This window comes from Melitaea cinxia, chromosome 19, assembly GCF_905220565.1.
Source record: "Melitaea cinxia chromosome 19, ilMelCinx1.1, whole genome shotgun sequence".
Classification (NCBI taxonomy): Eukaryota; Metazoa; Arthropoda; class Insecta; order Lepidoptera; family Nymphalidae; genus Melitaea; species Melitaea cinxia.
This window is the reverse complement of record NC_059412.1, coordinates 885,785-899,618: the sequence shown is the minus strand read 5'-3', so window position 1 is coordinate 899,618 and position 13,834 is coordinate 885,785. Positions and strand designations below refer to the sequence as shown.

Sequence of the window (13,834 nt, the reverse complement as noted above, 5' to 3'; positions counted from 1 at the left end):
AGAGGCCTATGCCCAGTAGTAGGATATCAGAGGATGAAACGATTAAAAAAAAGTGTTTTAGATAAAACAGGAAACATTCTTAACATGCTGAAACCTAAATATGAAAAGTAGTTGATAGACCATAGAATATAATAAATAAAGGGCTATAATGAGTGAATTTTCGTCGCAGCCAGCCTGGGCGTGATATCGAACCCTGTGGGCGCGCTGTTAGGCGGAATGTTGGTGGACGCGGTGGGGCGGCGCCTTCTATTGCAGTCCATCGTGTTGCCCAACCTCGTGGGATGGCTCGTCATCGCCTTCTCGGAGACCTACGTCTTCCTTTGCGTCGGCAGATTCATCACGGGATTTACTATCGGTGAGTTGTGCCACCAGTAGTTATTATTTTAATGGTTTTATTGTGCCAATTGGGTAATCTGATGGTAACATTTCACAGCTCTTCTGAATCTGATGGTAACATTCTTGGCTAGTAGTACCAAACTTACACCTTTGTTGTATGTTGTGTGAGGGAGCTGGAAATATTTCTTGGAAGAAATCCCTTCAATCATTCTATCAAAGAGGATTTCAATCCTTTTTGGTCGGCATTACATTTGTCGCTCCTCCGGTGCTTCACACCTAAGTAGCAATTGTGATGTTTTGCTGACTAGTTTTAGAAGTATTTTTATTGGTATTAATAGTATTATTCAGTTTGGTTAAATTTTCGGTGGTATCTTTGTCTGTAACAGGGTTGAGTTTCATCTTCCATGAAAAGGGTTGATTTGGTAATGTTCACAATAGTACAATGTTTCAATGAATATTGTTTTATGTTGTAGGTATGTCAACCGCCTCCTACATTTACGTGGTAGAGATCACGACGCCAGAAAAGAGGGGAGTTTTGAGCGCTTTAGGTCCAGGACTAGTGTCGATGGGAATATTCGTCGTGTACTCGCTCGGGTCTTTCATACATTGGCGAAGAGTTGCGGCCATCTGCGCTGCAACGTCTCTACTAACGCCCTTCCTAATGTACTTCGTTCCGGAATCACCGCTCTGGCTAGCTTCGAAGGGACAGATGAAGGAAGCCTACGACGCCATGTTCTGGTTGAGACAGAACAACAACACCGCGCAGCAGGAACTCATGGAGTTCACCAAGGACCGCAAGCTGGACGAATCGATGACGTTTAAACAAAAACTTGGTCTGTTCAAGCGGAGAAGCGTTCTGAAGCCGTTCGTCCTGCTCATCGTGTTCTTCGCATTCCAAGAGATGTCCGGTATATACGTGATACTGTACTACGCGGTGGACTTCTTTAAGGCGGTGGGTACTAGCGTGAACGAGTTCACGGCGTCCGTGATAGTGGGCGGCGTGCGCGTGGTGATGGGCGCGGCGGGCGCGGCGCTGGTGGCGGGCGTGCGGCGCCGCGCGCTGGCCACGGCGTCCGGCTTGCTGCTGGGGCTGTCCATGTTGGCCGCCGCTGTCACAGACTCCTTGCACGGACCACCTCTAGTTAAGCTGGCCTGCATTCTTTTACACGTGTGCTTCAGCATGGTGGGCTTCCTCCAGCTCCCCTGGATCATGTCCGGCGAATTATACCCTCAGGATATCCGCGGAGTCATGTCCGGCGCTACCGCCTGCTGCGCTTACGTCCTCATCTTCTTCAACATCAAAACGTATCCTCAGCTAGAAAAACTGTTAACCAGCAACGGAACTCTATACCTGTTCGGCGTTTGTGCGATCATAGGCGCGGCGTACTGCTACCTGTTCCTGCCGGAGACGAAGGGGAAGAGTCTCGCGGAGATAATGAGGCAGTTCGACGACGAAAAGAAGGAAGTCGACCCGGAGGTTGGTTACGAGAAGCCGACTAGTTTAGAAGCTAAACCCGTTCAAAGGAGACACAGCGCCGGGGCGGCCGTTTCCTTGGAAAAGAGCAAGGAGTTAGCTAATCATTGGATGAAAGGGAAGAGTCCGACGAGCGACCACCGGGAGTAGAATATATGGTGGAGGGATATAGAATATATAGTCTGAATGTCTGACCGACTATTGTCTGCATTTTTAGAGACTTCGATGTAGTAACATAACGCTCGATTTTTTTCGAGTGAACAAATTCGTCCTTATTTATAATAATAGTTAATAACCGTAAGAGATATATTTAATTTATTAATAATATATTGTGTGATCAGTATTATAGGTATCGAGTGACTACTAGAGATAAGGAAGTGATACATTCCATTGTGATAGATTTAGCTTTTACGCGGTGAATTTTTAAACGTTTAGTGTTAGACATATAGTTACCGTATGGAACGCTGTATTTATAGTAAATATCACGATGTTGCAATTATTTATATTTTATTTAATCGTTTGATTCACAATTTTATCTATTTTACTTTATAAGATCGAGTATATTTTGTTATTTTGATAGATAAAGACTATTACATATACAATAGAAAATAGGTTAAATAAATATTTCTTATACAAGAAGTATAAATCCGTGCCTATACATTATATTATTATATACAAAGTAGATGCTATAAACGTCTTTGAATTCTGTGATGTAGCAAATGACGGTGTGAAAAATAAAGTTTTGTTTTTACATAAGTTTTTTATTTACATTAGTAAACAAATCATTTACTAGATATTATATAAATAAAAAAAAAAAAAAAAAAAATAGAGAATTTTATATATATCCAATAAATGGCCTTTAAATTTTTTTTATTTCTTATGATAGGTATATCTTATTTTTTATAGCTTTATGACACCAATTCATAGCAACTGAAAATTACTTCATTGGCTTGAACAAGAATTTCAATTCATAATTAGCTTCTTAAATTTTTTCCTAATTATTTAGGACGCCGCGTTGGCGCAACGGTTACAGCCATGGATTGTACCTGTTGCGCTGGCGGTTGCGGGTTCGATCCCCGCTCATGACAAACATTTGTATTGGCCATGCAGGTGTTTGTGCAGTCCTTGTGGGTCCACCGTGCCTCGGAGAGCACGTTAAGCCGTCGGTCCCGGTTGTTATCATGTACACCTGATAGCGATCATTACCCATAGTAGGGAATATATCTGCCAACCCGCATTGGAGCAGCGTGGTGGATTAAGCTCTGATCCTTCTCCTACATGGGGGAAAGAGGCCTATGCCCACTACTGGGATATTACAAAGGCTGAAGCGTAATTAGGAATCCAAATAGTAGGCAGTATCCAAGAACAAGATTAACGAGATTAGTATATATATTTCCAAGGCATTTGATAATTGTACTAATTTGAAAAAAAAAAACAATTTATTTTAATATAAATCAAGAATATTATAAATACATATCGATAAGTTCAAGAAAAGTGACGACACTAAAAAGTTTGAACGCATTTCTACGTCCTCAAAGCAAATGAATAAGAATTTATATGCCTATGGTCATATTCTTTAAAAAATGTACTAACAGTTTAGTACAAATTATACTAAATATAGATTTATATTTTGATTATCTAAATATACAAAATACTCAAGTATAATAATTATAACAAATCAATAAAGATCTTATTGTTTATAGCACCATCTATGGATGGAAACGCGAACCTTGAAGAATTGATAAAAAAAAACTACTACAAACAAGCAGACCTCATCGACAAAAGCCTTTTACTACTGATGCTTGTTCACAGATGGCAGCACGTGTCCACTACTTTTAAGGAACGTATAGTTATTGAATTGTATTTTAGCATTAAGATATCTCTTCTAGTGGTAATTCCACATTTGTTTTGTTTTATTTGGTTTATACGCCCTAATTGAAATTAGAGAGCCAGGCATTTAAGCTAGTCATGGTGGATTTGATCTCGTGTACCTATAATACACCATAATTTCACGGCGCTTGACTCTGCTCGCCGATATGTAATTTGAGTTCATTAGCCCTAAAAAACACCTATTCTGTCTTTATATTCTATTGTTATTTTGTAGGTATCAAATCCATAAACATATTTATAAATAAAAAAAAAAATAAATTATAACTGCAATGAGTTCCCGTATGTAAAAAGTTGCACTGACCTGGTCTGCGGGATGCCGTACTTGATGCCGACACCAACCCTCGGCAGCGCCTTTATCACCTTCTTCACCGTCGCCTGGTCCGGGAACGCGAAGAATATTGACGCTGGAAACAATCATTAAAATATGTTACATTAATAAATTTAAAGTGTTTATTAATAATTGTGTTTGCTGGCAAACGAAGAAAAACCGACTTCAATTATATCGACAAGACAAGTAATACAACGTAGGTAGATGAAAAAATAGTCAAGTAAATACGCATTATCAAAGATTACTCCAAAAGTTGTAATCAGATCTCGATGAAATTTGAATGTGACCACATGAGAAACATCGGCTATCGATTAAATTAAAAATTATCAAAATCGGTACGCCCAGTAAAAAGTTATGCAGATTTTCGAGTTTCCCTCGATTTCTCTTGGATCCCATCATCAGATCCTGGTTTCCTTATCATGGTACTAAACTAGAGATATCTCCTTTCCAACAAAAAAAGAATTATCAAAATCGGTTCATAAACGACGGAGATCGTTTCGCGTTCGTAAATATTGATATTCGAGTGATGATTATTATAAGATTTACTAGCTGACCCCGCAAACGTTGTTATATATGTTTATATGTTATTAACCCCCTCAATCCCCTCCTTATAGCTTAGGTGTATGAAAAATAGATGTTGGCCGATTCTCAGACCTAACTTGCACAGAAAATTTTAATAAAATCGGTCAAGCCGTTTCGGAGGAGTATAGTAACTAAAATTGTGACACGAGCACTTATATATATATATATATATATATATATATATATATATTTTTAGGAGAAACAAACTTATTTATTAAAAAAAAAAAGACAGAACACCGAACACTTAACTTCTATTTATTACTCATTTTTACAAATATAACAATTATCACAAAAATTAACCTTAACCACTAACTTAATCGAAAATAATGACCGAGAATTACAATTTAAATTAACCAAGCAAACAACCGTTACTTTGAATATAAAAATGATCAACACACTCGTCACGAAACAACGACCTATCGTCCCGAAAGCCGACAAGCAAAAGAGCCCTCTGAATGGGTAGGGACTGCTTTTATAGGCGTTGTTGCATGACGTTACAAAACGTATTAGCGGGTAGGAAACTATTTTTATTAACACTTTTGCACGACGTCACGAAACGTATTAAAATAATCGATATTATGCTAACACGGCCTCTCCTGACCGTGCGCCGTCCCCGGTGCACATTTTCACCACGAACGCCATCGGTGGACGCTGATAAGGACTCGAGCTCGCCGTCTCCAGGAAGAACTCCTGGGGAAGCAGTAGCGGGAGCCGTCGAAGGCCCGATCTGAGCATTGTCATATTCATCGTCTGCAGCAGACTTATGTGATCAACGGACAGAGGCAGCATTACACGATACCTACTATGTGATCAACGGACAGAGGCAGTATTACGCAATATCCACTATATGATCAACGGACAGGGGCAGCATTACACGATACCCACTATGTGATCAACGGACAGAGGCAGTATTACGCGATATCCACTATGTGATCAACGGACAGAGGCAGTATTACGCGATATCCATCATGTGATCCAGGGACAGAGGCAGTATTACGCGATATCCACTATGTGAGCCAGGGACAGAGGCAGTATTACGCGATATCCACTATGTAATCAACGGACAGAGGCAGTATTACGCGATATCCATCAGGTGATACAGAGACAGAGGCAGTATTACGCGATATCCCTTGGGCAGAGGCTGTATTACGCAATACCCATCACACAACATTTACTTTATCTTACGGGCAGAGGCAGTATTACGCGATACCCACGATGTGATCCAGGGACAGAGGCAGTATTACGCGATATCCCTTGGGCAGAGGCTGTATTACGCAATACCCATCACACAACATTTACTTTACCTTACGGGCAGAGGCAGTATTACGCGATACCCATCAGGTGATCCAGGGACAGAGGCAGTATTACGCGATATCCCTTGGGCAGAGGCTGTATTACGCAATACCCAACACAACATTTACTTTATCTTACGGGCAGAGGCAGTATTACGCGATACCCACGATGTGATCCAGGGACAGAGGCAGTATTACGCGATATCCCTTGGGCAGAGGCTGTATTACGCAATACCCATCACACAAAATTTACTTTACCTTACGGGCAGAGGCAGTATTACGCGATACCCACGATGTGACCAGGGACAGAGGCAGTATTACGCGATATCCCTTGGGCAGAGGCTGTATTACGCAATACCCATCACAAGAAGCAGACAGAGGCAGTATTACGCTTGTCTCAAATAACAAAACGGTCATTTTGTCACGTCGTGCCAGCAACGTGCAGGTACCATCGCACGTGTACAGCTCCGCACCACACCGCACCACTATACGGTGCCATCACACGCATGACTACGCCGACACGCGTGACCACACGTAAAGGCAGCTCACATACCACAATATTCATGTACATTGCTGTAAAATACGGCAATTGGTTAGCTTGCTAATTCATGAAAAATATAGCAGTGTGAATATAGTACTGTGTGGCTACGGTACTAAGGAACATAGCCACCCCCTCTCTTCCCGCGGGTGTCGTAAGAGGCGACCAAGGGACAACACAGTTCCGTCACCACCATGGAATCCAAAAAGCCGACCGGTGGCGGGACAACCATCCAACCGCTGGCCCCGAAATACACAGGCCGAAGATGGGCAGCAGCGCCCCCGGCGTGACAAAGCCAGCCCCGCGGCCACGAACCCACCTCTCCAGCGTGGCGACCACGGGCAAAACACACAAGTTCACGCCACGCTTGGCGCAAACTTGTGGAGGCCCATGTCCAGCAGTGGATTGTATAGGCTGTAATGATAATGATAGCAGAGGCTCCACGTTTGCTTACCCGTACTGCTACCATGGCGGTGTATACCAACCGCTATCGAAGAATACAAAGCACGTGTCCGGCGTCCACTCGCCGAGCCACTGAACCATGTGTTCAGAAGCTGCTCGTATCGTCTTACCATAGGAGCCTGCCAGCAACCTCAACTCGTATCGGTTATGCGGGAGTGCGCTAAGCACACTGTAAGTGCTTGCTAGATTTTAATCACAAAGACAAGGTCCTCTACAGCAAAGATTCGCCGTTTCTTAATAATTTGGCAATAATGATATAGCCTGTAAGACCTAGAAATTGGTTAACCTGTCTTGCGTTGGTAGGCTTCGGTGACTGAATAAGTGCCTCAATTTTACTAAAGCTCGGCCTCACCTGACCTTGGTAAATTAATCAACCAAGATATTCTACCTGTTTCTAAAAAGATACTCGACTTAAAGCTGCTTCACGTTCTATCCTGCATCACACAATCATTTAACCACGACTGCGCTTCATCCCGTAAACAACTACCCACACGACCTAAACTCGCGACAGAAATTGAACGACGAACGATCATTACTGGTCCTCTCGTTTAATCAAATTTTGGCATCGCCCTTAAAACAATTAGCGACTCGCGATAAGCCCTCAAAATCTTTTCTATATACGTCTACTTCACGTCAACTTCACTATACCACGCTCTAAAATTGTGTACAGCTGGATCAAAATTTGATACATAACTCTGCGGCACTCGTGGACGCATCGTTCTCCACTACAGATACGTTACCAGTTTCGTAAGTAAGTTTGCAACAAATTTCGTGATGAGTTGACTGTCGATTGCTCGGTAGCAGACAGACGAGTCATAATCGCATCTATCGTACGATTATTCGAACTACTACATCTGCGCAAACGAGATCTACCAGAAAGTAACGAATACTCACTGCTACTGCGTGATAACCGTTCGCGATTCTCCGAACACAGCCTGCGTGGTCGCAGGGAACGTTCAGTAAGTTGACACGGCGCCCACTCGCGACGATTGCACGCACCTGAGATAACCTTTCATCATCAGATTCACTTCGCGATCTATGACAACGGCGATTTACCCGTGACGGCCTATTGCGCGTTTGTTTGTTCCTTATAGATTTACCGCGGGACTGCCTATTTTCACGGCTAGGAGTCCTGCCTGATCGACTATGTGAACACGAACCGCACGATCGTGAACGCGGCATGACGATTTCAAATTAACGGCTGTTTGCTTATGAAGTGGTGTCGTAAGGAGCAATCCCACTTCTGATTTTAGGAGAAACAAACTTATTTATTAAAAAAAAAAAGACAGAACACCGAACACTTAACTTCTATTTATTACTCATTTTTACAAATATAACAATTATCACAAAAATTAACCTTAACCACTAACTTAATCGAAAATAATGACCGAGAATTACAATTTAAATTAACCAAGCAAACAACCGTTACTTTGAATATAAAAATGATCAACACACTCGTCACGAAACAACGACCTATCGTCCCGAAAGCCGACAAGCAAAAGAGCCCTCTGAATGGGTAGGGACTGCTTTTATAGGCGTTGTTGCATGACGTTACAAAACGTATTAGCGGGTAGGAAACTATTTTTATTAACACTTTTGCACGACGTCACGAAACGTATTAAAATAATCGATATTATGCTAACAATATATATAAGTGTTTAAAACTGGGGATACTTGTCAAGTGGTATAAAAGGTTTGTTCTGCTTATTAAGTCGGTACCTATAACAGTAAGATGTGTATGATCTTTTAAAGTCTGTAATCGTAACGATAAAATGCAAATTAATACTAATTTTACTAAAGATCGATTCTTTATCGAGTACCCGTTAATTCGAGCTGTACAACACTATAATCATATCTTGTTTAACAGCTACGAAAGTAGCCCTAGACATTTGCCTAGAGTTTTCAGCTAACAAAAGTACACGGATAAGACAGAAAAGTAAACCTAGTAACACATGCACCTAATTATGTGTAACTTTATAACGCACTCAGAGGATGAATTTGGCAATCGTTGTAACTCTCTTTAAATGTTTGTGTGACAAATAACATCTGTTCAGTTTTTTTTACCTCTAACAATCCAAACTATACCCCCAGTTAGGTACAACGAATTCGATTGTAGGGAATAAGCCAAACCAATCCTTTACATATTTATAAAGGCTTGTATCAACAAATGTCTTTAAGAACGCCATTTGACAGACTTTTTTTTATGTTACTAGGTCGACAAACAAGCGTACGGCTCACCTGATGGTAAGCGATTATCGTAGCTTATAGACGCCTGAAACACCCGAAGCGTCGCAAACGCGTTCTCGACCCAATCCCCAATTCCCCCAGGAGCTCTGGTCACCTTACTCACCAGCAGGAACACAATACTGCTTGAAAACATATTATTTTGCTGTGATCTTCTGTAAGGTCGAGGTACTACCCCAGTCGGGCTGCTCCATATTTTGAGCAGGAAATTCCTGCTGTGCCCTACCTCAGTTAGACAGATGACAGTATCCAATGGATAAAACTTTATGATGTAGTATTGTTCTTCCCCACAGAATTCCAACTTCTTATTTCTATTTGTAATTGTGAATTTAGAATTTGTGGTTTCTTAACTGAATTAAGGACCTATCCTTATTCTACCTCCTGCTATTAAATCTTATTCAATACTTATTTGCAGGATAAACTTTAGCCACAAGCGATGAAACACACCCTAAATCTATGTAAGTTTCACACATTAAAATCACACATTAAATCAAAAATGTACATTAAAATCTATACTAATATTTTAAATCTGAAAATGAAAAACAAATTGAAAAATTAATTTTGTTTTATTTAATCCATTTCCCGAGGAAATAGGTTATATAATATTTAAGTACGATTTTTAATCAAATTAACGCGGTTAAAAAAGCGGAGGACAGCTTGTATAATTGTATGATACGTACTCCTGCTCGCGAGGAACATCTCGATAGCGGTGCTCTGCAGCAGGTAGCGGCGCGAGAAGATCGCGCGGATCTCGCTGAAGTACCATTTCCCGTGCAGGTGCTCGCAGTACTTCAGCACCTGGAATATAAGAACAAACAATTACATATTGCAACAATTCGAAAGATGTTAAATAAAACTTATTAATATTGTCGACATTAGGTATATAAGTACTTTACGATTTTACCCTCGTAATTCTTAATAAGGAGTTTTCGCACTATTGCTTCTAGACTATAGGTAGTTTTTATTGTAGTCAATTCAGTAGTTAGTTAAGAATTATAAGTATTCGTTTATGCATCCAGATACCTATTTCCCAAAACTTATTTAAACTAGCAGGGTAGGTTTTATTGAATTATTTTGCATTTTAATGAAAAACTAAAACTTTTAATAATCTTATGTATCATACTCTTTTGTTGATTGTTAAAACTGTAGTCAAATTGAATTTTTTTTTAATTTTTTAAATTTTTTTTTGTTTTTATTTAATTTTTTTGGTATGATCGAATTTCGACTCCCGGGCGACCACTAGTTATAACAATTACAATGTATCATTTTAACGAAATAATCTTAATGACTTCTTTCTTAGAACAAAATCGAGAAACCACTTATGTATTATTTGATCATTACTTGATGTAGCGTTCGTGTTACTTCAAACTGACATAAATCTATCTACAATTAAAAACGTTGAGATTATGATACGACGGTAATTAGAATAATTACGGAAGCATTTTAAACACCATACATAATTACATATATAATATAATATAATGCTTTTTTAGGACAATTAAGATAACTCGACAGACGTACGGGCAGATCTCACGCTGTAGCCCGACTATCATCAGACGTATGCTAATAGAGACGTTTCAGTGAAAAAATAAATTGAATACAAAAGATAACTTCCGTCCCGTCACCTCGTTAATGTTCCTCCTAAATGCAATGGTTTCGTGTGCGTCGAATAAATTTTAAAATAACATCGGCGTCGTAAACGCGAGGACGTCGTAAAATGTTCGTTAGCTCTTTATTTCGTTATATATGATCGTTATTAAGTAGTTCCTCGAGATGACCTAATTGGAATGAGTAACAAATTTGATTTTAAGTGTCTCTATAAAATTACTTTTAAGCGTAACTTGATTTTTATTAATAGATTACTACGAGTAATATTGTTAAGTGCGTAGCGTTGGGTACTTAAAAATTTAAATATGAACGAGTTAGGCGTGAAAAGACAGCTGAATAAAGAAAATGTTAATTTATAATACATTAACGTAATAAATGTTACGTTGATTATTTATAGCTTTTGATGTTTTATAAGAAAAAAAATTTGATTTTGTTGCTTGGTAAATTGTTAAATTTTTGAGAAAAACTTTAAACAACGTTTTAGTTAAATATCAGAATTAGCTTTGAAAGATAAGTTTGTAGGCTTTATTGTATACACATGTAAACGCACAATGTTTGTAAACGAATAATTGTATCGCTTCAGCCTGTAATATCCCACTACTGGGCATAGGCCTCTTTCCCTATGTAGGAGAAGGATCAGAGCTTAATCCACCACGCTGCTTTAATGCGGGTTAGCGGATATATTCCCTACTATGAGTAACGATTATAATTGTATACGTGTATAAAAATATTCATAAAGTATATACACACCAAACCAATCAGTCAAAATTGCCCGATTATAAAACTTTTAATAGCCCCGAGTTCAATCTAAACCTATTATCCACTAATCACTACAAACAGAATCCAAAAAGCAACAGACACAGCACTAATAGCTCAGTGCGGACTGCGAGGGGTCGCAGCCACCCCCGTGAGTCGCCGAGGGAGTAGCTGGGAGCGTTGATAGTAACATAATGCGATGTGTTCAAACATTACTTGCATGTCTCGTTTTTGTTTACTGTTGATTTATTACGATTAATAAAGTACTAGTGTGCTCCCATGACTCTACCGTATGGATTTTCATATATCTGTCTCCAGGACTGTATCTTTTACGAACTTAATTTTTCTTTGCCAGGAAAAATAAATGTGTATTGCAATCATCAATGATTATTTCATGACATAATATACAGACAGCAAAATTAAATAATTTCAGTCAGTCAGTCCAATCAGCCTATTGAAGTCCACTGCTGGACACAGTCCTCCCCAAGTTCGCGAAAGACATCCCTGCCCGCTATCCTCATCCAGCCTCCACAATCTTACGTAGATTATCGGTTCAGCAGTCCCCAAAATAATTTACTAATATTTAAAGTAGGAGCAAGACCTACTTGAGCCTTCAAGACCTATTTGAGCCTTCAAGGCCTACTTGAAATTATCAGGAGCGCATTCTTACACAAAATAAAGCAAAGCTTCTCTTACTATCACAATTTTTATATCATTTTACTTTTACAGTACTAGATATTTTTATTGAAATACTAACAACTTGTTTAAATGAGGGGATGAATGTCAAAAATGTATGATCGCGAATGTAGTCGCGAGCGAAGTTATAAAGCAAATAAACTATTAAATCCGCTACACCTTTACTTTTAAGTATATTCGAATAGATACAAAAATATAAAAAGAAAATTATATGTTATAAATTTCAATTTCTATCTATCCATGTTGGTATCTAAGTGTAGTTTATGGCGTTACATATGACGAGATCTTACACGATTTTATCTGTAAACGTAGCTTGCTTCTTATAAATACATATTTTTTTATATCAAAAATATAATTTTCAGTAAAATATTACAATAAAAAATAAAACAACTTCTTCGACTTCGATGATGTAAATTTAGATATTTAAAAATAACTAACACATTGTCCCCATTATTTTTGATGAAAATTTATAACTCCAACTGACGCATTGGGTTGGTTACGGTTATGTTCATTTTGTCTCGGTTTACTGTCAATTTAGTTGCATCTAAAGAAGGCATTTTTAAGGAAATAGTGACTTGATATAAAGTTTGACTTGTTTGAGCTATTACGTTTTTTGTAATTGGAATACAGCCTCGATATTAAGTACTAGCCTAGAAATAAAATAATGGCCGCTCCTTACAATATTTACTAATTTAGTCAGTAGTTAGTAGTGTCCAGTAGTCAGCTATGTCAGACGCTGTAAGACAATCTTAATATGTATGTAGACTAAGTTGGATCCCACAGTTATTTTGTGTACTGCTAAATTTATAAGCAAACCTATCTATTACCATGAAAACCCCTTTGTAGGTAATAAATCAAAATAAAATAAAAAGCACGAGAGTGAATCTAAATTAACAACAATGAAACACAAAGAACAACTACACCAAACAATTCATATTGTTTTCGTTGTAATAAAGCACGTATCTACATTACTAGAGAATAACGGAGGGCTTCGGAGATGGGGAGGGAATGTCGGATTCAATTCTAATGCAATTTGTCAACTTCGCCCCTCGAGGGCCCTTTGGTACACCCTCTCGATAGTGCAATGTGTTCTGGTAAACTAACAGGTGTTTTGATATGGAACGAGATTTGTTTATTGCAAAACAAATTATTTTTTTATTAACCAACTCTATTACAAAACTCAAATTACATTCACCACCGGTTAATGAAAACTATTAGTAACTATCAATATTTATCATTGCTTTTTTATTTATACCGTGTACGCCTCATATATAATTTAAACAGTACAAATTTTGGGTAAAATACATATATTAATATCTTTGATATTAATATATATTAGCACATATATAAAATAATGATCAATATAATAAACAACACAAACCAATTTGCAGGTATCGGTAATTAATAAACGTAATATAGTAGCAGACGATCTTAACGCCTTATAACGATCTCTTTAACCTAAGAGCTTTTCAAACGTTAAAAGTTATCGACTACAATAGCTAAATCCTACATTATTACAACCGACAAAAGCTACTTGGAGTGAAAAATTCTAAATTAATTACTCCGATAAACCTAATGCAAAATGTCTGAAGTTAACTTGATAAAGTTAAGAATTACAGAAGTACCTT

The 13,834-nt window shown here is 38.5% G+C and overlaps 1 protein-coding gene across 1 annotated transcript in view; it reads right to left on the bottom strand.

Annotated features, from left to right (window-relative positions):
• LOC123663038 (neurobeachin-like) overlaps positions 1–12,763 on the bottom strand; it is an 84,488-nt gene extending 71,725 nt beyond the window's left edge. The window contains exons 1-3 of the mRNA XM_045597779.1: positions 12,707–12,763; positions 9,827–9,944; positions 4,002–4,104 (exon numbers count right to left, since the gene is read on the bottom strand). Of these exons, the coding sequence (XP_045453735.1) occupies positions 4,002–4,104; positions 9,827–9,944; positions 12,707–12,763 (278 nt within the window). The remainder of the gene's footprint in view (positions 1–4,001; positions 4,105–9,826; positions 9,945–12,706) is intronic.
• Positions 12,764–13,834: the final 1,071 nt, after the last annotated feature.